General features: G+C 38.8%; 2 protein-coding genes across 3 annotated transcripts in view; one reads left to right on the top strand and one right to left on the bottom strand.

The window, feature by feature from the left end:
- The window catches only part of CROT (carnitine O-octanoyltransferase), a 47,561-nt gene extending 29,377 nt beyond the window's left edge, over positions 1-18,184 (top strand). For both annotated transcript variants that reach the window (XM_049641388.1, XM_049641389.1), the window contains exons 11-18: positions 5,196-5,279; positions 5,358-5,465; positions 5,690-5,820; positions 12,046-12,169; positions 14,018-14,096; positions 14,185-14,278; positions 14,625-14,744; positions 17,320-18,184. In XM_049641388.1, coding sequence (XP_049497345.1) covers positions 5,196-5,279; positions 5,358-5,465; positions 5,690-5,820; positions 12,046-12,169; positions 14,018-14,096; positions 14,185-14,278; positions 14,625-14,744; positions 17,320-17,440 — 861 coding nt within the window. In that variant the 3' untranslated portion in view covers positions 17,441-18,184. The remainder of the gene's footprint in view (positions 1-5,195; positions 5,280-5,357; positions 5,466-5,689; positions 5,821-12,045; positions 12,170-14,017; positions 14,097-14,184; positions 14,279-14,624; positions 14,745-17,319) is intronic.
- Positions 18,185-19,092: 908 nt separating this feature from the next.
- ABCB4 (ATP binding cassette subfamily B member 4) overlaps positions 19,093-27,998 on the bottom strand; it is a 76,460-nt gene continuing 67,554 nt past the window's right edge. Inside the window, exons 23-27 of the mRNA XM_049641379.1 lie at positions 26,873-27,029; positions 25,168-25,365; positions 23,994-24,200; positions 20,833-20,979; positions 19,093-20,387 (exon numbers count right to left, since the gene is read on the bottom strand). Of these exons, the coding sequence (XP_049497336.1) occupies positions 20,190-20,387; positions 20,833-20,979; positions 23,994-24,200; positions 25,168-25,365; positions 26,873-27,029 (907 nt within the window). The 3' untranslated portion in view covers positions 19,093-20,189. The remainder of the gene's footprint in view (positions 20,388-20,832; positions 20,980-23,993; positions 24,201-25,167; positions 25,366-26,872; positions 27,030-27,998) is intronic.

A 27,998-nucleotide genomic window follows, 5' to 3' on the forward strand; every position in this document is an offset into this window, starting at 1 on the left:
TACAACCTATTTTAAAAGATACAGCATTGGGGTACCTGAGTCAGTTAAGCCTCTGACTTCGGCTTAGGTCATGATCTCATGATTCGTGAGTTCAAGCCCCACATCAGGCTCTGTGCTGACAGCTCAGAGCCTGGAGCCTGCTTTGAATTCTATGTCTTCCTCTCTCTGCCCCAACTCTGCTCACACTGTCTCTCTCAAAAATAAAGATAATAAAAGCATTGAAAAAAAAGATAGAGCATTATGTGTATGTTCTGTGCACAGAGAGATATATGTGGATATATCTCTAGATTTACCCAGGAATTATTATTTTCCTAAAATGGCACATGATCCTTGGAACATTTATTTACACTGTAGATATTAAAGTGATGCTTCTACAATTTTTTACCTTCTTCATAATAAAAAGAAAAAACTTGTTTCTTTTATTCTCCTTTGATCATCTTCATTAGCTCTACCTTGCCATTTTCTGATGGCCATTCAAGAAATCTATAAACCAAGAAATTAAAAAATCAATCAAAGTCAGAGTTGCAGCATACACTTGTAATCTCATTTTAAGACCTTTCATAAAATACGTAATTTGCTATAAAGTAGTATGAGGTAGATTGTTTTTGGTAGCCTTCCTCCAGAAGCATTTAGCAACTATACAATACTAAAAAGACCTGTTATGTTGATCTGCGTTCAATAGTTGTGTTAATCAGTATTCAGTGCTGGGTGACAGAAACCTAAATTATACTGGCATTAGCTTAAGAAGGTATTTGTTGGCATAAGGGTACAGCTGAATTTGGGTAAGGCTGACTTCCAGTGTCCAAATGCTTTTATTAGAAATTTCCCTCTTCATTTTTTACACTACTTCCTGTGTTTGACTTCAGGTGGACCATCCCATGTGGTCGTTGTACCCACAATGTCTTGTCTTCACATTCACAGCTCCCTTCAGAGATTAGTGTTCTTCATGCAAATGGCCAGCACACCAAACACCCCCCTCCCCCCCACACACACACCGCCTCCACCATCCTAGTGGTTCCAGCAAAAGTCCTTGGAATAATGCTCACTGGTTGTGATTGGCCTTTGTCTATCATGTGCCCATTCTGAGGAATCAGGTGCTCTCATTTGTGTGGCCTGGGTCACATGTTAAACCTTGGAATCTAGGGGGTAGAATCACTCTCATTCATACCACCACAGCATATGTGGTGGTTGCCTACAGAAAAATAAATCTCAGAAGAGGGTGAAGGGTTGATGAGCAGGTAATAAACTAGATGTCTATTATAGTACCTCATCAGAGTGCAAGTTTGTTGTGAGTAATTTTAAAGATTTCTTGTCTCTTCTTTGGGATTCATTGTTGACAAAATACTTGTTGTTAATTGCCTCCATTTTCTTGAGTTCTTTCTATTCCCCGGAAACTATCCTCTGTATAGTAGCTAACTACTTCCTAGTGTCTTCCTCTCTCTTTCTCTTGACTTGTCTGCTGCAGTTGATTACCTTCTTCATACATATTCTGACATTGCCTCCATCTCTTAACAGTCTTGTCCTGTGTACTGATTCTGACCTTAGTATTAGTCTCACTGTTTCCTCTTATGTGTGTTCTCTCCGCTGGTTTAATAGTTTCATTGACCATTTGTATATGGGTAGCTTAAAGTTATTCTTTTTTTTTTTTTTTTTCAAGTTTTTATTTAAATTCCAGTTAACATACAGTGTACTATTAGTTTCGGGTGTACAATGTGGTGATTCAGTACTAACATACAGTACCCAGTGCTCTTTGCAAGTGCCCTCCTTAATCCCCATCACCTATTTCACCCTTACCCCCACCCACCTCCCCTCTGGTAACCAGCAGATTGTTTGCCATAGTTAAGAGTCTCTTTCTTGGTTTGCTTCTCTCTCTTTTTTCCCTATGATCATTTTTGTTTGTTTGTTTCTTAAATTCCACATATGAGTGAAATCATATGGTATTTGTCTTTTCTCTGACTGACTTGTTTGGCTTAGCATAATACTCTCTAACTCCATCCATGTTGTTGGAAATGGCAAGATTTCATTCTTTTTTATGGCAAAGTAGTAATATTCTATTGAGTATGTATACCACAACTTCTTTATCCATTCATCTCTCAATGGAGCAGTTATTCTTTTCTAGTTTTTACCTATTCTTATTTTGAGAATTTTGTTTCATTGTATATTGTTCAAACTGGTTGTTAGATTGTTACATAAGGGTAAATTATTCTCATCATCACTTTCAACCCTCAAATCCCTCCAAAAAACTCCTTGCACTACTTTGACTTTTACTAATAGCACTAAACTCTTGATACTTTCTCAAATTCAGGATGAAAATAACTTTAATGATGTTTTTTTCATCTCTAAATGAAGAATATTGCTCTCAAAATAAACACACATCTTAGCACAAATGAGATGTTTTCTTGTAGTAAGTGTATGGACATGTTTTGTGTGTATTTATTAATACCCACTTATTTTAAAATTCCATGTAGGTTTCCCTTGTAACCTGAGATGATTACAGAAAAAAACAATTTCACCTATGTAAAATATCATTAATAGAGTGTATACAGTTGACCTTTGAACAACATGGGTTTCAACTGTGTGGGTGTAAATACATGGATTTTTAAAAGTATATATTTTATTTTTATTTTTAATTGTTTTAAGTATATATTTTATATTGTGATTGAAAAATAAGATAGAAGTTGCCAAATGACTAAAAGTGAAGGAAAGATAGAGAAGAGATGCTGGGAAGGCTGGAACAGCAGGGCTTCTACGTGCTCCTGGCAGTCCTCACCTCACTACCTGTGCAAAGTTTGGTTCACTGAGGTCTTGAACTGAAAGGAGCAGAGGAACTGGAGGCCAGTCATTGTCCACAGTTGGCCAGGAACCACAGAATGATAATCTGCACTCCTTCCAACCCTTTCTCCGTGCCACGGTTCCAGGAGAATATCTGGGGCAGGATAGCACCAGGCAGGAACCTGGGCTGCAGAGCTCAGGGCAGGAAGGAATGCTGTCTGAGGTGCTGAAAATTCTCTGAAGTAGAAAACTAATACTGCTGGGAGCCGCTTGCCAGCACTTGCCACAAGCAGAAGCTGGGTTAGAACCATGCAGAGGGGTCAGGGGAGCAAGCAACCTAGCGAGAAGGGTAATGGTGCTCTCTCTTCGCCATTTCTCTGCCTTCCCCTAGAATCTTCTTGGAAAGAGGTTTCCTGCATTCCTGGGTAGCTTTGCTAATTTGGGTGGGAATGAGGAGATGTGTAGTGCCTTGTTCTACTAATGTACTATACAATAAGTGTATTTTCTCTTGCTTAGGATTTTCTCAACGTTTTCTTTTCTCTTAGCTTTATTGTAAGAATGTAGATATAATACTTATAACACAGAACATGTTAATTGACTGTTGATGTTATTGGCAAGACTTCGGGTCAATAGTAATTAAGTTCTGGGTAGTGAAAAATTATATATGGATTTTTGATTGCATGAGAGGTCAGTGTTGTTCATCTGTATACTCTAAAAGTTGGTCTATTCTATACCCAAAGCCATGTCGCTGCTGTATTCCGTTGGTACTTGAATATGTACTTTTGTGATTATAGCAGTTAATTACATTTCCCTTTTGGGGTTTAAAATCCTGGGGTCAACTATTTTGTCTTCTCTATACAGGCTTTGTTTTAGGGCTTTGTGAAGGGCACATAATGAAGCATATAATAAAGTTATTAAATAATAACAGCAGTTACTGATGATTGCTGTGGTCCAGGTTCTGTAGTAAGTACTTTATAAGCATTATTAAAATCATTTTTCTCACTAAGTCTGTGATTATTATCCCCACTAACAGATGAGGCAGATTACTTAAAAAATTAAGTAACTTTTCAACACTTGAACAACTAGGAAATGGTAGAGTTTGGACTCCGAATCAAAGCCCTCATTCCTAAACAATATGTTACACATATTGTCTCCACGTAAATAAAAAGAAAAGGAGGTTAAAACTGTATTAATAGATAAAACGTCATGAAAGCATTTAAAGTTTTCATAGTTCCTAACTTTTAAAAAAATAGATGATAAGCTTTCTACCATGAGATGGGTAGGGTAGAATTATAAGTCAAAGAGACTTTTATCCTCCAGTCTTGCTTTTTCTTACTGGCTCTAGTAAAAGAGTTAGAAATTAATAGTATTTTCTCAAATGAAACATTATGTGATACCAATAAAAAATTCTTTGTAAAGTTGCAAGATGCAGTTAGAAAATGTGCTTGTCACTGATCTGTGAGTCTTATGGGTGCTGTTGCTGACAGGTGGGATGAGTTGTTCATGCATCTTGTTCTGAACTCTCTCAGGAGCCTTTTCTCATGTTGTGGCTGCTCTCTAGTTGGTAACAGTATTCATCTGTACTTCTAGGCTCCACTGGGCTGTTCGAGAGGGCAGCGGATCTCTGTAATGTTAGGGTGATATTTACGACACCTAACTCCCTCTGAAACTGGGTCCAAGTGTGCTCAGTTCCTATCTTAAGCTTCCCATCTTTCTCTCCAAGGCTGGTAGTGCCACATACAGTTCATGAATGGTAACTGTTTAAAGTGAAGCAGTAACACGGAGGAAAAATAAAACTATTTGATGCAATTGTCAAAGGACATGGGAAAAAGAAGGCATAAAGTTTGTCCTCCACAGTAAATGATGGAAAAATTCACTAGCTGCAATTCCTTTCTCTAAATATAGTTGTCAAACCCATAATACCCCTGTAACTCAGCCCATCTTTCCAGAATTCCTTAAAGGTTGAGAATTATTTCTGCCACATCTGAACAGTTTTGTAGACATAAACACAAAATTGTTATGCTTTTTGATACTCAACCTAGTGGTCTATGTCTTCACCTAAAAAGTTTGCATCCATGCTCAGTTTGCCTTCAGAAAGTCTGCCAGCCTTATTTGTGTTTTGCACAGTGCCCTTAAAATTTCAGAACATCTTAGCACTGCACACATACACCTGCTTTCAGTTCCAGTATAAATATCATTACCTAAGGATCTCTAATTAGGTGCTTCCAGCTTTAAGTATTTGTTCTTTCGCAGCAGATAAAATATAGCAGTCATTTATTATGCCATATATTCTTACTAGGTGAAGCATTTGAATTTTGCAGTTTATTCTGTATTAATGAAGGGCAGGGAAATTGAAAATGAAATATTGGGTCAAATTTTAAGTTGACATAAAGTATTCAGTATCTTGTATATTTTCATTTTAGCATGCTCCTTTTGATGGGATGGTTGTAGTAAACGTCAGCCATTATGTTGATGAGAAAATTTTAGAGAATGAAGGAAGATGGAAGGTATGTCAGAAAAAATATTTCATCCTTTTTTTCCTGGTAGTTTTTGATTGAGCATTTTTAAGTCTTCCTTATTTTCAGGGTTCAGAAAAAGTACGGGATATATCACTTCCAGAGGAGCTTGTTTTCACTGTGGATGATAAAATCCTAAACAACATTAAACAGGCTGAAGCCCAATATCTCAAGCAGGTAGATTTTTTTAACTTTTTTTCTTAGAAACTGATGCTTTGTCTTTTAACTACCGTATATAAAAATTTGGCTACCATCCAAGCATGACAACATAAAACATTTTAAATTATAGCTTTGATACCTTTATTATTTAATATCTAATGATTGATGCAAATGATGATTTGGTTATCTTTGGGGTATTCTTAGGTGATTTTTCATTTTTCCCATTTAATTTTTTTTGTTAGGCATCTGATCTGCAGATTGTGGCGTATGCCTTTACATCTTTTGGCAAAAAACTAACCAAGAAGAAGAGGCTTCACCCTGATACATTTATTCAGCTTGCACTTCAGCTGGCCTATTATAGACTTCATGGATGGTGAGGACCATTCATTTTCCATTTTCAGATCTTGAAGTCCAAGGGTATATCTTTACCATAGCTATTCCATCCTAACTCCTCCCCATTGTTTTTCTTGACTTTTCTCCCAAGTAGCACCTTGTCCTAATTGGGACTTAACATCATTAGTACATTAGAGTTTTGATCTGTGACACTTTTCATAGTCTTGTTTTTCATAACCTTAATACTTCTGAAGTGTCTGCTTTGTTCTACGAGGGGTTTTATGTTCTTTGGAATTCAGATCACTTGGTTTTCTTGTAGCCTCAGTTTCCTGATGCGTTCATGATTTTATAGATTATCCAGTCTTTACTAATTTTTAGGATTAGAGAAATGGTATGTTGAGACTTTCTTAAATCTTAAGCAGAAGTAGAAGCTCCTTGATCTTGCTTTTTAAAAATCCAGTCTTGGGGCACTTGGGTGGCTCAGTCGGTTGAGCGGCCGACTTCAGCTCAGGTCACGATCTCGCGGTCCGTGAGTTCGAGCCCTGCGTCAGGCTCTGGGCTGATGGCTCAGAGCCTGGAGCCTGCTTCTGATTCTGTGTCTCCCTCTCTCTCTGCCCCTCCCCCGTTCATGCTCTGTCTCTCTCTGTCTCAAAAATAAATAAAACGTTAAAAAAAAAAAAAAATTAAAAAAAATCCAGTCTGAGGGACACCTGGGTGGCTCAGTTGGTTAAGCGCCTGACTCTTGGTTTTGGCTCGGGTCATGATCTCACAGTTAGCTCAAGTCCTGCATCTGGCTCTGTGCTGACAGTGTGGAGCCTGCTTGGGATTCTCTTTCTCCCTCTCTGTTTCTCTGCCCCTTCCCCACTCCTGTTCTCTTTCTCTTTCAAAATAAATAAATAAAACTTAAAAAACATCCAGGGACATGTGGGCGGGTCAGTCAGCTGAGTGTAAAAAAAAAAAAAAAAAAATCCAGGGGCACCTGGGTGGCTCAGTTGGCTGACTGTCCGGCTCTTGGTTTCGGCTCAGGTCATGATCTCTTGGTTCTTGAATTTGAGCCCTGCATCGGGCTCTGTGCTGACAGCTCAGAGCCTGGAGCCTGCTGTGGTTTCTGTGTCCCCCTCTTTGTCTGCCTCTCCCCCACTCATGTGCGTGCTCGTGCTCTGTCTCTCTCAAAAATAAATAAGCATTAAAATTAAAAATTTAATCAGGGAATATGTGTCCTTTTTTTTTTTTTCTTTCTCTTTTTTCTTTTGAGAGAGAGAGAGAGCATGCTGCCTGTAAGCATGGGAAAGGGCAGAGGGAGAGAGAGAGAATCTTAAGGAGACTCCACACCCAGGGACGCCTGGGTGGCTCAGTCAGTTGAGCTTCTGACTTCGGCTCAGGTCATGATCTCGCAGTTCGCGAGTTCGAGCCCCGCATCGGGCTCTGTGCTGACAGCTCGGTGCCTGGAGCCCGCTTCGGATTCTGTGTCTCCCTCTGTCTGCTCCTCCCCTGCTCATGCTCGCTCACTCTTGCTCACTCTTGCTCACTCTTTCTCAGGAATAAAGAAACTTAAAAAAAAAAAATTAAAAAACAGAAGACTCCACGCCCAGCACAGAGCCTAATGTTGGGCTTGATCTCATGAGTATGAGATCGTGACCTGAGCCAAAATCAAGAGTGGGACATTCAACCGACTGAGCCTCAGGCGCCCTGAGAATACGTGTCTTTAAATAGGATATGTAGGTCATTTATATTTAATATAATTATCAGTAATGATAGGTTTAAGTCTACCATATTGCTGTTTCTTTTCTTTTTATCATATCTGATTTTTGTTCTTTTTCATCTTCTTTTGAATTTTTTTTAATGTTTATTTTATTTTTGAGAGAGAGACAGAATGCGAGTGGGTTAGGGGCAGAGAGAGAGGAAGACACGGAATCCGAAGCAGGCTCCAGGCTCCGAGCTGTCAGCACAGAGCCCGACGCGGGGCTCGATCTCACGAGCTGTGAGATCATGACCTTAGCCAAAGTCAGAAGCTCAACTGAGCCACCCAGGCACCCCTCATCTTCTTTTGAATTCATTTTTTTTCACTTGTTCCCTTTTATTTCCATTGTCAGATATACTGTTTTGTTTTGCTTTTAATAGTTGAACTGGGGTTTATAAAGCACATCTTTAACTTACCAGAGTCTACCTTTAAATAACATTTTCCACTTGAAGTATAATGTAAGAACCTTAAAACAGAATGTTTCTATTTTGATTCTCCCATCTTTAGTGCTGTTGTTGTCATAACATTATATTTCTACATATGTTACAAGCCTTACAATACACTGTTACTATTTGCCTTAAGCATTTGAGTATCTTTTTTTTAATGTGGTAAAATATATAAAATAGAACTTGCCATTGTAGCCATTTTTAAGTGTATGATATAGCAGCATTAATTACATTCATAATGTTATACAACCGTCACAACTGTCTATAGCAAAATTTTTTCATCACCCCAAACAGAAACTCTGTACTCATTGAAAAATAATTTCTCATTCCTACTGTTTCCTCAGCCCCTGGTAATCTAATCTACTTTCAGTCTCTATAAACTTGCCTATTTTTTTTTTTAAATTTTTTTTTAACATTTATTTATTTTTGAGACAGAGAGAGACAGAGCACGAACGGGGGAGGGTCAGAGAGAGAGGGAGACACAGAATCCGAAACAGGCTCCAGGCTCTGAGCAGTCAGCACAGAGCCCGACGCGGGGCTCGAACTCACATACCGCGAGATCGTGACCCGAGCTGAAGTCGGCCGCTTAACCGACTGAGCCACCCAGGGGCCCCAAAACTTGCCTATTTTTATAGATATTTTATGTAAGTGGAATCATACACATATTTTATGTAAGTGGAATTTGTCTTTTTGTGTCTGATTTATTTAACGTAGGATAATGTTTCCAAGATTCATCCATGTTGTAGAATCAGAACTTTATTGGTTTTTATGGCTAAATAATATTCCATTATGTGAGTATACTACATTTTGTTTATCCATTCATCTCTTGGTTGACACTTGAGTTGTTTCTATGTTTTAGATCTTGTGAATAATACTGTTGTAAACGTTCACGTACAAGTATCTGTTTGAGTCCCTGTTTTAGTTTCCTTTTGAGTCTGTAGCTAGGAGTGGAATTGCTGGGTTGCGTGATAATTCTTTTACTTTTTGAGCACCTGCCAAACTATTTTCTACCATGGTTATACCATTTTACATTCCCACCAGCAATATGTCAGGGTTCCAGTTGCTCCGCATCCTTGCCAACACTTAATTTTTCATTTAAAAAATTATTTCTATTATTTGTGAAGTAGTATCTCATGGTGGTTTTTATTTGCATCTCCCTATTGACTAATGAGGTTGCGTAGCTTTTCATATGTTAATTATCCATTTGTATATCTTCTTTGGCAAACTGTCCATAAAAGTCCTTTGTGTATTTGGTAATTGGGTTGCCATTTTGTTGTTGAATTGTAAGAGTTCTTTATGTATTCTGGATATGAAACCCTTATCAGATATGTGATGTGCAAATATTTCCTCCCATTCTGTGGGTTTTCTTTTCACTCTCTTGATAGCACCCTTTGATGCACAAGTTTTTAATTTTGAAGTCCAGTTTATCTGTTGTTGTTGTTGTTTTTTTTTTTTTTTATTGCCTGTGCTTTTGTTGACGTATTCAAGAAATAGTTGCCAAATCCAATGTCATGAAGTTTTCCCCTTACATATTCTTCTAGGAGTTTTGTGTGATAAGGGTCCAATGTCATTCTTTTGCAAGTGGATACCCAGTTTTCCCAGCATTATTTGTTGAAGAGACTGTTCATTGAATGGTTTTGATGTTGTTGTTTAAAATCAATCGATTATATAGATGTAAGGGTTTAATTCTGGGGTTTCAATTCTATCCCATTGGTCTGTATGTCTCTTCTTATATCAATACCATACTATTTTGATTATGGTAGCTTTGTAGTAAGTTTTGAAATCCAAAAGGGTGAGTCCTTCACCTTTGTTCTTTGCAAGATTGTTATGGCAGTTCTTGGCTCTTTGTGAAATACCATATTAATTTTAGGATTAGTTTTTCCATTTTTGCAGAAATGTTGGGAGTTTTGAATCTGTGGAATGCTATGGGTAGTATTGTCACCTTAATGATAATAAGTCTTAGTCCATGAACACAGGATCCCTTTCCATTTATTTATGTTTTTAAAAATTTCTTCAAGCAATGTTCTGTAGTTTCTAGTGTATACTGTTTTTGCCTCTTTGGTTAAGTTTAATCTTGAGTATTTTATTCTTTTAGACACTGTTGTAAATGCAGTTGTTTTCTTAATTTTCTTCAGATTGTGCATTGCTAGCATATGGAAATGAAGCTGATTTTTGTGTGTTAGTTTTGTATCTTTAAACTTTGCCGGGGGTCCCTGGGTGGCTCACTAGTTAAGCGTCTGACTTTGGCTCAGGTCATGATCTCACAGTTCATGAGTTCGAGCCCTGTGTCGGGCTCTGTGCTGACAGCTCGGAGCCTGGAGCCTGCTTCGGATTCTGTGTCTCCCTCTCTCTCTGCCCCTCTCCCACTCACGTTCTGTCTCTCTCTCTCTCTCAAAAATAAATAAACATTAAAAAATAAATAAACTTTGCCAAATTTGTTTATTTCCTCTAACAATTTTTTGTGGACTCTTTGGGGTTTTCTAAATATGAGATCATGTTGTCTGTAAATAGAGATAGTTTTGCTTTTTTCTTTCCAATTTGGGTGCCTTTTATTTCTTTTCTCCTGGCTAGAACACCCAGTACTATGCTGAATCATTCTTGTCATATTGCTCCTTTTAGATGGAAAGGTTTCAGTCTTTCACTTTTGAGTATGTTAGCTGTGAGTTTTTCATAAATGCCCTTGATCATGTTGAGCAAGTTTCTTTCTATGCCTAGTATACTGAGCGTTTTTACTGGAGAGTGTTGGATTTTGTCAGATGCTTTTCTGTATCAATTACTCTAGGACTTATCCTTCATTCTATTAAAAAGGTGTATTACATTGATTGATTTTCATTTGTTGAACCACCCTTACATTCCTAGGATATATTGCATTTGGGCATGGTGAGTTGTCCTTTTTAATATGCTGCTGAATTTGGTTGGCTAATTTGAGGATTTTTGCATCTATATTCGTAAAGGGATAATGGTCTATAGTATTTTCTTGTAGTGTTTTTTTTTTTTTTAAGTTTTTATTTAAATGCCAGTTAACACAATGTAGTATTAGTTTCTGGTGTACAATTTAGTGATTCAAAGCTTCTATACGATACCCAATGCTTATCACAAGATGTGTACTCCTTAATCTCCAACCCCTCACCCACCTCCCCTCTGGTAACCATCAGTTCTCTGTAGTTAAGAGTCTGTCTTGGTTTGCCTCTCTTTTTTCCCCCCTTTGCTTGTTTGTTTTGTTTCTTACATTCTAACTTCATCCACGTCGTTGCAAATGGCAAGATTTCATTATTTTTGATGGCCAAGTAACATTCCATTGTATATGTATACCATATCTTCTTTATCCATTCATCTGTTGATGGACATTTGGGGCTATACACGTTGGAGTGCATGTATCCTTTTGAGTTAGAATTTTTGTAGTCTGTGGGTAAATACAATTGTAGTAGTCTGCTGAGGTTGTAGTTAGAGTGTCATTCAGCTCTTTTCTCATCTGAAGGTACTCAGAAGGGATCTGCTCCCAGGCTCACTCATGTGATTATTAACAGGGATCATTTCCTCCGAGGCTGTTTTCCAGAGGCCTCCCTCAGTTTCTTGCTACCTGGGCCTCACTGTAGGGCACCTTCCAGCATGGCAGCTTGTCTTCCTCGTATCGAGGAAGTGAGAGCAGTGAGATCTCTTTGTAACCTTATTTCAGAAATGACATCACCTTTGTCCTGTTCGTTTCAGTAGAAGCAAATCATGAGGTCCCTCTCACACTCCATCTGAGGAGTTACACCAGAGCATAAATAACAGGAGGCGGGGATCACTGTGGGTGCATCTTACAGGCCACCTGCCACACACACTCCAGTGTACATAACCTCAGAGCAGCCAAGCCTTGGAAACAGCCCGTATTAATACCAGGCCTTGTTGATCAGAATACTTTTTTGCTCTTTGATACCGAAAATAGTCTCTTTGTTATTGAAAGTCTCGACTGTGGTCTGTATTACAGAACTTAGTCTCTGACCAAAGCCAGCTTTATTACGTAAGCTTTCTTTGGATGATGTTTGAGCATTTTCTTTCTTGTGACACATCCTTGTATTTTCATTTTTTCTTGTAGCCCTGGCAGCTGCTATGAAACTGCCATGACCAGATACTTTTATCATGGCCGCACAGAGACTGTGAGGTCATGTACAGTAGAAGCAGTCAGGTGGTGCCAGTCCATGCAGGATCCCTCTACTAGTGTGAGTATTTGAAAAACAAGAAATTCACAGTATTTATTTACTTGTTTAAAGGATCCTTAGACCTTGAATAACGAACCCCTTGGCTTCAGTTCTCCTGGATCAGTAAAATACTTTCACATATTTTTTTCTGAAAGTTTTTGAAGCATTCATTCATTTGCTAATGAAGTATGTACTTGGAAGAATATGAAACAGGAAGGACCTGAGAAGCAGTCCATTTGTGTCTGTTTCTAGGCAAAGTTGGTTCCCTCCCTCCCTTCCTTCCTTCCTCTTCTAAGATTTTATTTAAATTCAAGTTAGTTAACATATAATGTAGTATTGGTTTCAGGAGTAGAATTTAGTGATTCATCACTTACATAGAACACCCACTCTCAGCACAGAAAGTGCCCTTCTTACTGCACATCACCCATTTCCCCCATCTCCCCCATTTCCCACCCCCCATTTCCTCTCCTGCGACCCTCAGTTAAGAGTCTGTTACAGTTTGCCTCCATTTCTGATTTTATCTTATTTTTCCTTCCTTTCCCCTTTGTTGATCTGTTTTGTTTCTTGAATTACATATATGAGTGAAATCATATGGTATGTGTCTTTCTCTGACTGACTTTGTTTAGCACAATACACTCTAGTTCCATCCATGTTTTTCAAATGGAAAGAGTTTGTTCTTTCTGAAGGCTGAATAATATTCTGTCTATATATAGAGAGAGGCACACACACGCATGCGCGCGCACACACACACACACACACACATCTTTATCCATTCATCAGTCAGTGGACATTTGGCTCTTTCCATAATTTGACTATTGTTGGGAGTGCTTCTGTAAACTTTGAGGTGCATGTGCCCCTTTGAATCAGTAGTTTTGTATCCTTTGGATAAATGTCTTGTAGTGCAGTTTCTGGGTTGTTAGAGTAGTTCTATTTTTAACTTTCTGAGGAACCGCCACACTGTTTTCCATAGTGGCTGCACAAGTTTGCATTCCCGCCAAAAGTGTAAGAGCGTTCCCCTTTCTCTGCATCATTGCCAATATGTTTCCTGAGTTGTTGATTTTAGCCATTCTGACAAGTGTGAGGTGGTATCTCATTGTGCTTTTGATTGGTATTTCAGCAAAGTGTCTTCAATACCATGAGTATTTTACTATTGTCGATCTGCCTTTGAGATAACACCAATAAAGTGAAGACTTTCCCAAAGTGCCTTAAAAGGAAGCTTTTCTTAATGTGTTTGAACGTTTTTGAAATCACAGATTCTTGTTTTAATGTGTTGGAACCAGAACAGTTTTGTTTTATATTTTTGTTTTGTTTTAAAAGTAATCTTTGTACCCAATCTGGGGCTTGAACTCACAACCGCGAGATCGAGAGTCACATCTCCTACCAACCAAGTCAGGCAGGCACCCCTATACTTTATTTATTTATTTATTTTTGAAGCATTTAGACGATAGGGTAGTTCCTTCCCCCTGGTATTTTGGTATTGTATTTTTTTCTTTAGTTTTGATAGACATAGTTATGTATGTGTTAATTTATTTTAGTGTGCTAGAACTGCTTCCTTATCATTTTGAACAACTGTGTGTTAGTATTGAAATCCTACTTGTTTCTGTCTTGACAGTTGTTAGTATCACTTCAGTGCTGCCCACAAGTTCCTATTGTTTTTCCCGTTCTGGGAAAGAAATAATCAAGATGCAGGACCTATAGGAAAGAAAAGGCAATAGAAGTGAGGAAAATAAATAGAAGCATGTGTCTAAAGGTCTTTTTAGAAATCTTTTCTCTCTCAGATGACCCGCATCCTAACTATATTGAGCTCAGGTTTTTTTGTTGTTATTGTTGCTGAAAGTTTATTGAAATGTGTCTTGATTTTTAACACAGCCTCTTGAGCGACAGCGAAAGATGTTACAAGCTTTTGCAAAACATGATAAAATGATGAAATATTGTTTGGCTGGAAAAGGTACTTATATTGGAATTATTCTGACTTAAAAAAAATTCTCTCATGTTGAAAAATTTTTTCTAGCTTAATACTTGGGGTTTCATTGCAGGATTTGACCGTCATCTTTTAGGTCTTTTACTCATAGCAAAAGAGGAAGATCTTCCAGTTCCAGAACTCTTTACAGACCCACTTTTCTCCAAAAGGTAATATAATGTAATGTAGTGTTTAATAACTTAATCAGTTCCTTCTTTCTGAAGGTTACAAGCTTTTTTTAAAATTTACATTTATTCATTTTTGAGAGAGGGAGACAGAGTGCCAGCAGGGGAGGGGCAGAGAGCAAGGGAGACACAGAATCTAAAGCAGCTTCCAGGCTCTGAGCTGTCAGCACAGAGCCCAAAGCAGGGCTCAAACTCAGCAATCGAGAGGTCATGACCTGACCTGAACTAGGAGGCCTAACCAACTGAGCCACCTCTGGGCCCCTAAAAGCTTTTCTGAAGTAATGTAAGTTTCTGTAAGCCTAGTAAAATATCCTCTCTTTATGGCATACAGTGGAGGAGGTGGAAACTTTGTTCTCTCAACAAGTCTGGTTGGGTATTCAAGAGTCCTGGGAGTGGTGGTTCCCATGGTACACAATGGCTATGGATTTTTCTACCACATCAGAGATGACAGGTGAGACTGCTCTTCTCATTCTTACTGTGCTACAGAGTAAGAAAGCTTTTATTCTGTCTTTTGAATGTCTTTCTTGCACTGTAATTCTGACTGTGTTGTCATCTGCCACTCGCTACATAGGTAATTATTTTTACCACGTGGGCATTTAATGTGTGTTTGTTTCTCTATCCTGCTTTTGGGACACTGGTCAAATCAGTCCCTTAGGCATTTTGTGCAGAACACCAATTTAGGTTGACTCAGTGATATACTGCCATCATCCTTAAATCTCAGTACACATATTAACATATTCTGGGCAAGGTGTTTTATGGTAATAAAACACATAAAATGTAATTGCCTATAAATATGTGGTGGTTCATGTAGTCCTAACAGTACTAATGTGACCAAGATAAGAGACTAGGTAAATTAATTTATATTCCAAAAAAGAATGTTTTACCAGCTCAGATGCAATTTCAGATGAGGTTTGATTTATGTTTGTGGAAAGAATGAGAAAGAAAATACTAAAACCTATTAGGTGGAGAATAAGGTAATATGAAATTGGGAGAATGGCTTGCAAGGTCTTCATCCATATAGTCTGGCCATCTCAGAGATCTTTGAGAGCTTGGGGGGCTTTGTAAAAAATCATGTGGCCACATTTAGCACTATGTGAATAAGATGGTAGGATTGGGGGCTTCGGATGGAATGTGAACAATTGGACTGATAATATGTATGACATATTTCAGTTTGTAATTTATTTTTTTCATTAACTTTTTAAAAAGAGTTTACAGTCAGGGTTGTTCTGCAAAATGTTCTCTTCTGCCTCCGTGTCAAGTATGACCTGTGCATATAGTCTTATACCAGTGGTACTTAAATTTGTTAGCATCTAAGTCCTTAGATATTTATTCCCATAGTATTTAGTTTATGTCCATGAATGTACAAATTAAAGATTAAATTACAAAGGTTCAACATAGATCTTACTATGTTTTCATATAAAGGGTCTACAGTCTAAAATCATGATCAGACACAGAGCATAAGCATTCTAACATATTTCCTGACAAGTATGGATCTTGTATTGCATGCAGTGACAAGGGTTCAGTCCAGACACACCAGGTCTCTGACTTTGGAAGTCCCGATCCTGGGGCAGAACATCCATTCACTCATTCAGGAAATATGTATTGGAAACTTGTAGCATTTTAGGTGCTCAGGATGCAAGACAGACCAGATTTTCGCTTTTAGAGATTTTATTTTCTCCTGGGGAAAGAGAGACAGAAGCAAATAAGCAAGATAAGTAGTGATGAGTGCTGGGAAGCAGAAAGCAAGCTGATGTGGTAATACAGACACACTGGTGGGGAGGGCGAGATCGAGCACCGCTTTACTTAGTGTGGTCAGAGAGCAACAGGGAAGTTGAGATGTTAGGGATGAGAAGGAATTAATACTATGCCAAGAAAGCAGCTCTCCAGACTCCGATCACCGCCTGCTACCTCCAGTGCCACCATCCGGGCTGAGCCACCATCTTCTCCCACTGAGGTTATTGCAACAGGTTCTCATGTGGTCTTCTGGGTCCACCCTTTCATTCTTACAGACCACTGTCTACACAACAGCCCTGATGCCCTTTTAAAAATGTGACTCAAGTCCTATCATTCTTCGCAAAATTCTCCAAGAGCTCATCTCACTCACAGTAAAATTCAGAGTCATCCTGTGAGATCCTGTCTGATCAAGTTCTCAGTCACAGATCTGACCTTTCCTCTATAGCTCTCCTCCTCTTTCAGTCTACTGCAGCCACCCTTGCCTTCTTGTACCTGGAGTACAGCAAGCAAGCTCCCTCCTCCTGGCATTTGTGGTTGTGATTTCCTCTGCCTCCTACTCTTCCTTGAAATAACATGCAGGGATCACTCCGTTAGTCCGTACAGGTATTTGCTTAAAATTTGCTCTGGTCGGGGAGGCCTTCTCTGATGGTCTAAAATAGTCCTTGTGCCTCCTTCACACACACCTGCTGCATTTTTTTTTTTTTTTTTTTTTTTTAGAACACTCATAACCATCCAGTGGGTATCCATGTTTATTTGTATGTTCTCTTTCTTCCCTTCCTAGAATATAAGCCCAGAAGAACAGGGGTTTTGATTTGTCTGTTGTTGTATCCCCAGCCCTGTAACAATGCCTTCTAAATAAGTAGAATACACGTAACGTTTTCACAGTGACTTTGCTGGTGAACAAAATTATATGGTCGTGGGGTAGGAAAGAGCCTGATATTTATAAGGAACAGAAAGAAACAGCATGACTATTAATTAGCAATGAAGTTGCTTTGGGTGGGGGTAGAAGTTGAAGAGGTCCTCCATTTGGAGGACAGTGTTCTCAAGTCTGGGTACACATGAGAATCACCTAGAAAGCTTTAAAAACATTGCTTCTGGAGACAGAGTCTTGGTTTGGGTGGTCAGTTGATACAGGGCCTTGTAATATAAGAAGTCAGAATTTTCTAAGTATAATAGTAGGCATTTTACCAGATGGTGTAAAGGTCACGGCTGTGTTCATCATCACCATTTGGAGCCTCTTTGTGTTGTGATTTTTGTATAGTACTTAATCATTTTTTATTTGTGCTTCACAGGTTTAATGTGGCCAGTACAGCCTGGAAATCCTGCCCAGAAACTGATGCAGAAAAGCTGGTTCAGCTGGTTTTTCATTCTTTCCAAGATATGATGCAGCTGATGAACACTGCTCATCTTTAGAGACTAGTCATTTATTAAGCATTTACAAAAATATTAAACCGGGTGTGGAGAGTGGGTTGTTGATGTGAGATAGAAAGGAATATTGATTTAAAGGAAACTTGTTAAATGTAGAAATAGGTAGAATCACGTTTTTTAAATCTATTCTCACCTAGAAGATAAAAATAGGATTTTTAAGCTTCCTCTGATGCAGTAGCAATGCAAATTGATACAACGAAATATAGCATCATGCGAAAGTTGAAGATGAGCCTCAACAATGCAAGTCTACAATTTTTAATAATGCAAGTCTTACTCTTAACTTACACATATTTTTGTTGGTACCTGTATAGGTTATAAATCCTCTGACCATCATTGTAGAGTCTGTCTTCCAAGCACTTTAACGTTTTCTAGTTGCCAAAGGATATAAAGTACGTGATTAAATGCTAACTCCCCAAGAAGTCATTGCCTTCCACATTCAGCACAGGGATACAAGCCTGCTTTGTTTGATGGGAAAGGCCACTACAATTTACTGGTCATTTAAAAGTAGAATTTCTGTTGGATATAAGAATTAGAGGGAGGTTTATACCCTATGATGCATATAGACAAAAAACCTATCAAAATTCATTATAACTAGTTTGTGAATATAAAATGAAAGCACATATTTAGAGTTGGTGACTTTAAAAAGATTGAATGTTGAATCAGATTCTCAGGATTTTACAGGTTTTTTTTCCCTGCTGTTCAAAATAGAAAATAAAGCTGTCAATCCTATAGCTTCTTGTATGGTGTTTGGATAACTAATCCATTCCTGTTTGACCTTCTACTTTCTGATGTAACTTAGGTGCTGCTGCGTACAACACCACCGAAAACTAACGGTCTTAAATCAATTGATTATTTCACACGATGGTGTCAGTTGACTGTGCCCAGTTGGGTAGTTCTTCTGATCTTGCTGTAGTTTAATGTGGCTGCATTCACTAGGGTGAATGGAATGAGGCTGTAAAGCCCCCACTCCCTGGGGACTTGGTACCTGGGACACTCTCCACATGGTCTCTGATCATTCAGTATTCTAGCCTTGACTTCTGTACTTGGCATTGGGAGTGTTCCCAGAGAGAAAGGTAGAATTTGCAAGAACTCTTGAGGCCTAGGCTCTGAAGTCACGTGATGTCACTTGTTTTAACCAATAAAATGCCAAATAAGTTGCAATAGCAGTGTAGATTCAAGGCGGGGGGAGGGGGGGGGAGAGTGTCATTTCTTGATAGAAGAAACAGTCATTTTTTTTAGTTTTTTAAATGTTTTTATTTATTTTTGAAGGAGAGAGAGAGCGCATGAGTGGGGGAGGAACAAAGAGGGAGACACAGAATCCAAAGCAGGCTCCAGGCTCTGAGCTGTCAGCACAGAGCCCGATGCAGGGCTTGAACCCACAGACCGTGAGATCATGACCTGTGCTGAAGTCAGAAGCTCATCCGAGCCACCCAGCTGGCCTCTGTTTTTTTGTGAAAAGTTGAGTGGGCTTCTTTAGCAATGGATATATCCTTAACAGTTCATATTTCCTCCTATTCTGTACTTTGGCCCTTTTTCCTCATTAGTACAATTTTATAGACTACATTGCCATGGGATTTAGAATCATTTGGTTTGCTGTTGTTAAATAATGTCTAAAGACTTGGGTATTTTAGAAACTATTCACCTCCTGCAGAGAAACCTCTTCTGTGCTACTTCAACACGTTTCCCTAACCTGCCTGATGTAAAAATCATCTGTAATGCTTTTTACAAAGAGCTTTCTGGGTCTCAACCCGACTGGTAGTAGTAAAATTTTCAGAGGCTTTTGAGTCACCACTTGGGTAATGAACCCCTTGCCCTATTCTTCTCTTGGTTAATCTGAAATTTAGTCCACTACCCACATGGTTCCATGTGAAAAAAATCTTTGGTAAGATCTAGTTTGTTACAGATAGAGGAACGGAGCTGGGGCAGTTTATTTACCTAAAGAGCCTGTGACAGAGGTGAGAATGGATAGTGCCTCAGTAAATTATAAACAAATGGAAAATTAAGGAAAAACCTTTTCGTATGGTTACAAAGGTTGCCTAGATTTCTTTTCCCTATCTCAACATATTCTGGGAAAATTAGGATTAGTGATAAAAAGTAATAGAGAACCTAGCATTTTGTTGTTTCCAATGTTTCAAATTACCCTTGAGATAACTGCAATTTTTATGGAGTTAAAATTTTAATTAATGTTCAATTTTTTATTTTACAGGAACAGATGTGTGCCTGTGAAGTTAGCTTGTGTAAGAATCTCATTTTCTCTTGGACTTTGATGATAAAGTTGGGAATCCATTGTTTTGGAAAAAACAAATCCAAAAGAATAGTTTAGAAACTCACTAAGGTAGACAGTAGGCAGTGGAACAATGAATATATTTTTCCTTTTTCTTTGGAAATTTTTCCAGTCTATCCTGTCATCTACCCAGGTATTCAGGACAGTAATAAGTTTCCCTGTGTCTGTGCTGTTAGCTCTATAGCTTTATTTTATTTGAACTTGTCTTTTCTCTGTATGTTTCTGATAACTCAACAGCTAGGCTGCCATTTTTATACCTCATCAAGACAGGTGTCACTTGTAACTCCTGAATTTGCAATGCTATAGTATCAGCAGCAAATCAGATGTTCTAAAACTTATGGAATGAGATACATCTGAATTATATGATTTGTAAAAAAACAATTTCTAGTTTAAATCAGAGAAAGCTATAATTTGAATTTATTTTTAAGACGTAACAAGAGTTCATAAGTTCTATGTCCCAGCCTGGACACTGACCATGGAAAAGTAGATGCCTTTCTGAGCCAGCAGCTGTTGATGTGTGCCATGCTCCTTGACCTTGCCATTCTGAAACACCACTATTAGGTCTGCGTTCTGGATGGTGGACAGGCGGTGAGCGATCACGATGCAGGTGCGGCCTTCTCTGGCTTTGTCCAGGGCTTCTTGCACAATCTAATGATCAATCAGAACAGAAACCTTAAACTTTCACCATCACAGAATATTTTACTTTTTATATTCTCATCTCTGAATCTTTGAGTCTTTGGTTTTAATGCATGTAAATTTACATAAATGGCATTTAAAAAGTATTTTCTTTTTAATTATAATAAAAACCGATTCTCACTAAATCACAGGTATCTAAGTTTTCTGTCCAGTTCTCTTACTTACTAGTTCCCTTTTATTATTTTCTAGTTTTTCATTATCTTATTAGTCCCCCTTTATTTCTATTTTATTATTGTGCTAAAAATGTGATGTATGCCGCTTTTTTCTTTTGAATATTTTTGGTTTAGGAAATAAGATAATTTTACAAAATTTGGGAAAAATTTTACTTTTTTTCGTAGTTGATAGCGCACAAAAACTATTGTACAAATTAAATGGAACAACAGGGCAGAGGCCACACCTTTTCACTTTCAGTATCCAGAGCTGATGTAGCTTCGTCCAACAGTAGGATTTGAGGTTGTCTGATAAGGGCTCGGGCGATAGCAATCCTCTGTTTTTGACCTCCTGAGAGCTGAGTTCCCTTATCTCCCACTCTTGTTTCATATTTCTGCAAGTTAACCATTAGTAAAGTTAATCAAGTCCTAACCCCCCAAAATGATTAATGGTATACTGAATAAACTTGTACTTTGCAACATTTGACAGTTCTACTTAACAGGAAAAAAATATTTGGAAACAAAAGTTTACATAACAGCTACTTGGTGATCCATTTAATTTTTTCCCCCCACTTAATCACGATCAAACTAGAAGAAAGTTCTTTAGTTCTCACCAGTGTTCTGCAACAGAAATTTGAGCAATAAATTCTTGAGTTCCTACCATTCTCATAATGCCAACTGATCTGATGTCTTTGCAGTCTTTAAAGGTTAAATATAAATATTTGAGTTTTACCTTTAAGGTTAAATATTCATACGGAACCTAGTGTATTCTCTTTTCAACTCATTCATTCACTTAAATATTTATGGAATACCTGTTATACCAACAACTGTGAGAAATATAAAAATGGAGGCAGCTTTTTTTGTTGTTACCCTGAAGGAATTTATAATGTGAAGAGATCAGCCACCTATACAGCACTCTATTTAAGGTCAAATAGGTGCCAAATGAGTAATATATTCAACATGGTATGAAAGATCAGAAGCAGCAAATAGCAACTATGGAGAGAAAGCAGGAGAACAAAGAAGAGATACATGAAGGAAAGAAACCTTTGTGCATGAAGGAAAGAAGTTGGAAAGCTGCATCTTGAGAAAGAACATTCTAGGCTGGGGGGAAAAAAAGCAGAAGGAATAAAGGGCCAAAAAAGTACTGTAGGGCTTAGGCAGTAATGTGAATTTCCTCAAGTCCAATGTCAGTAAAGAGCTGAAGCTTTAGCTTTTCTGCTAATCAAATTCTATACGAGGGTCCATGACTAGGTGTTAAGGGTGAGTAAGGTTAACCAACATGGAGGGTTTGACAGTGTATGACTGTTAGTTACAGCAGAAGAGAAAAGGTAAAAATAGTCGAGATTTATTTCAGCTTAATTCAGTGGAACCTGAGATGCTAGCTGAGACACAAGATTAATGATCCCTGCCATCACTTTTGACATTCAAATAATCTTTGCAGGACAACTCATCTTTACAACAATTACTGAAGAAAATTGTTGCACTGAACTTTTTCTCATTTTTAAATCCATAGTGACTTAAATGCACTTTGGCTACAGACACAGTAGCTACAATAAGCTAACAAGGGAGAATTGGGGACCATGCAAATAAGAGAATAATGCCCTCTCCAAATGAATAAATTGAAACATTAAAGAAAAACTATACGGGGGCGCCTGGGTGGCGCAGTCGGTTAAGCGTCCGACTTCAGCCAGGTCACGATCTTGCGGTCCGTGAGTTCGAGCCCCGCGTCAGGCTCTGGGCTGATGGCTCGGAGCCTGGAGCCTGTTTCCGATTCTGTGTCTCCCTCTCTCTCTGACCCTCCCCCGTTCATGCTCTGTCTCTCTCTGTCCCAAAAATAAATAAAAAACGTTGAAAAAAAAAATTAAAAAAAAAAAAAAAGAAAAACTATACGAAAATATAAAACTTAAAAAAAAATGGAGAAATTCTTCAAGACCTGGGGCTAGGGAAATAGCTCTGTTTGATACCAAGTGCACAATGTGTATAAAGAAAAAGTGTTAACTGGACCTTATCAAAATTAAACACTTGGCTCTGCATATGACCCTGTTAAAGGATAAAAAAATAAGCTATCGACTGGCTCAAAATATTTGCAAACTATGTATTTGACAAAGGACTAATAACTAAAATATGTAAGTATCTGTCAGAACTCAACTTTTTCAAATTAGAAAATAAGTAAAAAAACAGGTTATTTCACCAAAAAGGAAAAACAGTCTGTATTTCCAAGTAAGTATGTAAGTATGTAAAAAGATGTTCATTTCTCATTAGGAAATCCACCACAATGAGTTATTACTACACATCTATCAGAATTACAACAGCAAATGCTGGCAAAGATGCAGAGAAGCTGTAATTCACACCTGCCGGTAGGAACACAAGATGGTACACTCTGGAAAACAGTTAAGCAGTTTGTTAGAAAACCGAACACAATTACCGTGTGGTCCAGCAACTGCACTTGTGGGCATGTATCTGAGATATAAAAACTCCAGTTCGCACTAAAACCTGTACAGTAATACTTAGGAGATTTTAATAGCCAAAACCTAGACACAACCTAGATAGGCTTCAACAGGTGAATGGCTCAACGAGCTGGTACATCCGTACCATGCAATCTTACTCATCCTACTAATCAGGACGGCATGGCACTAAAGAGAGAAAAAGGCATGAACTATAGAGAACAAGAACTTGAGGGGATTATGCTGCGTGGAAAAAGCTCATCTTAATAGTCTATGCATGCTTATATAGCATTCTTAGAATAGAAAATTAGAGAAATGGAAAACTTAGTGGTTGGCCAAAGGTTGGGTGGAGTGAGGATAAAAGGGAGAGGTGCCTGACTGTAACGGGGCAACATGAGGGATGCTGGGGCGGCGTCTGCACGTGCAGTAACAGTGCAGAGAACTAAACAGAAGCAAATGACGACTAAAACTAGAGGATCTAAGATGAGCACATTCTATCAGTGAATATCCTGGTTGTGATACTGTATTACAGTTTGGCAAGATGGCACTGGAGGCAGCTAGGTAAAGGGTACGTAAAATCTCTGTTCCTTACAACCACGTGTCCATGTTTACCCCCAAAAATCATTAAAAATATAAGTACCATAAGGGATAAATCAAACAGGACTGCAATCTGAATGCAGCCCACAGCCACCAGTTTGCAACCTGAGAGACGGTGTTTACAGCTAATGTCACCTCATTTGCCTCTCACTGCCTTTATAAGATCTAGACATGATGACTAATATTCTCATCTGCCAGTAAGGAAACACCGTATGCAGTTCAGTGTGTTGTCCAAGGTCCCAGTGCTACCAAAGAGAGAAATTCTCCTCTAAGATTTTGTTGGTGTGTAACTTTGTGTACTGCTTGGAGGATGAAAACCGTTTGCAGTTGACTGTGATTTCATCCTAAGAAGTGACGCATTAACTTACGCGGGGTAAGGTCTCGATGAAAGGATGGATGTTGGCTGCTTTGGCTGCGTTCACAATTTCATCCTGTGACACCACCCGGCTGTTGTCTCCGTAGGCGATATTCTCAGCAATGCTGCAGTCAAACAGGACTGGCTCCTGGGACACAATTCCAAGGTGGGCTCTGAGCCACTGGATGTTAAGTTTCTTTGCCTCTTGACCATCTAGGAGCTGAAAACCAAAGTCCACAAACTATAAGACGGGCTTAAAAAGAGAAAAAAAACCCAAATCATAAACTAATAGATTTACCATTTGGAGCATTGTTGCATGTGGGCATCATCAGTTTGTGAAGTAACAAGACTCCCAGCCTCTAAGTGCTCACATTGTTGGAGGCCAACAAAATGATTTTTATGGTGACTAGGCCATCCTTTCTTGTATCTCACCAGCAAAATGGTAGCTTATTTGGCCTTGTCTTTCCAAATTCCTCTTCGTCCTTATCTGCCCTCCTCCAGGCCAGTGTTCCTTCTGCCTCTAGAAGTCTGCAATTAGGTGTCCTACTCATATCTGCTGTTCCTGGAATGACTCCAACCTTTCAACTTGACTTTACTCCCCTCTTCTGGGTGGACCAGTTAAAAAAGCTGGTAAGTATGTGGCCCCAGATTCCCAAAGTTGGGTATCTCCTGTCCTACCTCTACCACTCTTTCCCTGAGAACTACCAGCCTTAAATTTCTCCCATTTCTCTTTCTGATGTCACTAAGGACAAGAGTTCAATACTACGTAAAACAAGTTCAAAGGACATTGTCTTTGGGAATATGGTTTTGGTGGTGGTGATTTTTTTTAAGCAGGAGGCGCAGTGCTTCTAGAGGAGTCTTGTGATAGATTAGCTGAGAATGCAGTAACCTTCTGGGTGAAGGAATAGAAACAAGTACATTTAGTCTTGACCTCTCCATAAATAAAGATATTCCCACCAGAGTATTAATACAGCATACCTACACAGTGTAGTCAAGCTATTGTTACCCTATTGTTCGATCTACTCGTCTAGGGGTGCCAGTTTGAGGTTTATAGAATGTGGTCATCACACCAAATAGGATTATAGGCCTTTATTTGCCCCATTTTTTTCCATTACAAGAATACTGGTTTATCGGCCACTTGAAGTAAAGCCCTAAATCAGGTTACAAACTTAAGAAAGTGTGCTCACCACTGTTCCGGCCATTGGGTCGTAGAACCGCTCAAGGAGCTGGACCACCGTGCTCTTCCCGCAGCCACTGCTGCCCACCAGGGCCAGCGTCTGGCCCTTTTTCACCTCTAGGCTCAGCCCCTGAAGCACTGGGGTATCTGGTCGAGTGGGATAGTTGAACAGGACTTTATTAAATGTCACATTTCCTTCCAACTTATCCTAAAAACAAAACAAAACAACACCAAAGTTTAATGTTGCTATTATAATTGGTCTGATAATTATTACAAGTCTTTCACAGCAACTTTAGCAAAGATAAAGTAGAAAGACATAAAATTCATATTCAGTCTAAGTGTTGGCACTGGTTATTACTGAAAGCAAGTTGTTGTTACATAAAATGAAGATAGGAGAATGGGGTAAAAGTTAGAGTCACATTAGAAAGACTTGTTCTCTAAACTCAATTTCTGGTTCATTTAGATAACTATTTAGCTTTCCCAGATGAGGATTCTGAGGCTAGAGCCAAGCCAGTGGCCAAAGGCTCAAAGGTTTGGGCGTTCAGTGCAGTGTCTCACTGAGGTGTTGGTGGACAGCCCTGACCTCCAACCCTGGCTGCCTTTTTGTTTTGTTTTGTTTTTTTTGTTTTTTACTTTTTGTGAGAGAGAGAGAGAAGGAGGGGCAGAGAGAGGGGTGGGGACAGAGACTCCCAAGAGGGTTTTACACTGACAGCAAGAGAGCCCAATGTGGGGCTGAAACTCGTGAACACTGAGATCATGACCTGAGCTGAAATCAAGAATCAAGACACTTAACTGAGCCACCCAGGGTACCCCCTGGCCACCTCTTTATCTCATTCGTGGGGCACGGCCATTTTCTCAGCAGGTGACATCCATGATAAAGTCCCAGAAAAACTGTCTAACTCCTCATTTCTTTCCCCACACTGCTGCTTGTGCATTATAATGTACGGCAGCTCATCTCCTACAAAGAACATTCAGATCTAAATTTGAATTAACTTTGGAGACAGTATAGCATCATTACTCTTAATGTGAATGAAGGAGCCTTCTTACCAATTTAACACTGTCATTACAAAATGTGATTAAAGCCCAATTGCTATTTTTAATATTTTTTAAAGATTGTATTTTTTAAGTTATCTCTCTACCCAACATGGGGCCTGAACTCACAATCCTGAGATAAAGAGTTGTATGCTGTATCCACTGAGCCAGCCAGGCACCCCAGCACAATTGCTATTTGCATTTACCCATAGAATTACATGCATAGACCTTCATGCAGAAATAACTAACAGTTTTCATGGGAATTACTCAGTTCTTGTATATCTGGAGTATTTTAATTTTTTTAAAACTTCATTATTATGACTTTTCGTTCGATACAGGAGGTTTTAGGTTTTCAAAATCAAAAAAAATTTTTTTAAGTAAGCTCTATGCCCCACTTGGGGCTTGAACTCACCACCTCAAGATCAAGAGCCGCGTGCTCCACTCACTGAGCCCAGGCTCCTCTTTCTTTACTTCCAGTGTACTCTATTTCAGAATCCTTGAAACCTCTTATGAACTGTTAAACTGTTAAGGATGCAGGCCAAATATTAGCCCTGTAAATATCCCAGAGTAAGCTAAAACAGGCTGATAGAATCATTACAAACGTATCCTGCAGTTATAATCTAGCAGACATCAAGCCTTTCGGAAAAATTAAGCAAGCATTCATCAGGCAACGGAGAACTCACAGGCCTCAGGCCCTCTTTACTGTAGCTGTCAATCAGAGGTTGCCTTTCAAGCAGCATGAATAAGTGGGCTGCAGACAGCTTGGATTTTGCATAGTCCGGAGCAAAGGAGCTAGCGTGTCCTAGAGCTACCGCACCAAACACAATCGCTGTAAAAACCCTAGAAGGAAGGAGAGGAATGAAAACCTTAGTTTCTGTAATTAGCTCTGTGATATTTCGAAGTCCAAAGACATACTGCTTACTAGTATTGATTTTCTTTACTCCCTTGGGTACCCCTTCACTGATCCCTGCCTCCCCCTGACCCCACCACAAGACCACTACACACATTTCCATGAAGTTCCACTAACAAAGGACATCTAGAGGAGAAGCAAAAATTGATGTAACTTGCCACGGTTTTTCTTTTTCAGGAAGTGGCTTATAACTGAATCTGACTGTGACCTCAAGTACTTTTAGTGACTAGTTATACCCTTTTTAGACCTGAGGGAACAGAATGAAGTACAGACAGAGTGCTGGGGGGGGTGGGGTTGGGAGGGTGGCGGGGGGGTGGGGGTGTTGGGGGCAGGTGTGATCAGCCTCCAACAAGAAAGAATGTTTCCTATTGAATTGCTGGCCCTGACTTCCAGTTGGTAGTTTCTTCTAGGCTCCCAAACAGTATTAATCACTGTAGTTAAAGAAATTTTGTTAGGGAAAATAAGTTCTTTTACTAGAACTAGGTTTTCTCTTACAATTCAGCTAACTATTTTCACTACCCTCAGAAAAACAACTGCCCTAAAGTTCTATTTTCCAATGATCTTCTCTTTGAAGAATGATAATACATTATAGTATCTTTTAGGAAAGGCTAAAGATTCTGAGATCTGTATCTCCACAAAACTATTTACTTCTGACATCAGAGCTTCCCTAGAAAAAGGGGAGGGGAGGAAAATTTTTATCTAGCAATACTTAAAAAATTTTTTAAAAACTTTCATGTCCCAAACTTCTAAATCTAAGGTATCAAAATAGGTTTTAAGTACACCGGGGGGCAGGAATGGTGGGTGTAATAAGGCTTTCCCTTAAATACTGAGTAAGTTTGGTTACCAAAAACTAAATCTTAAAATAGTAATGAACCAGCATGTTGCTGCCTAGCTTTCTG

Source organism: Panthera uncia, chromosome A2 (assembly GCF_023721935.1).
Source record: "Panthera uncia isolate 11264 chromosome A2, Puncia_PCG_1.0, whole genome shotgun sequence".
NCBI lineage: Eukaryota > Metazoa > Chordata > Mammalia > Carnivora > Felidae > Panthera > Panthera uncia.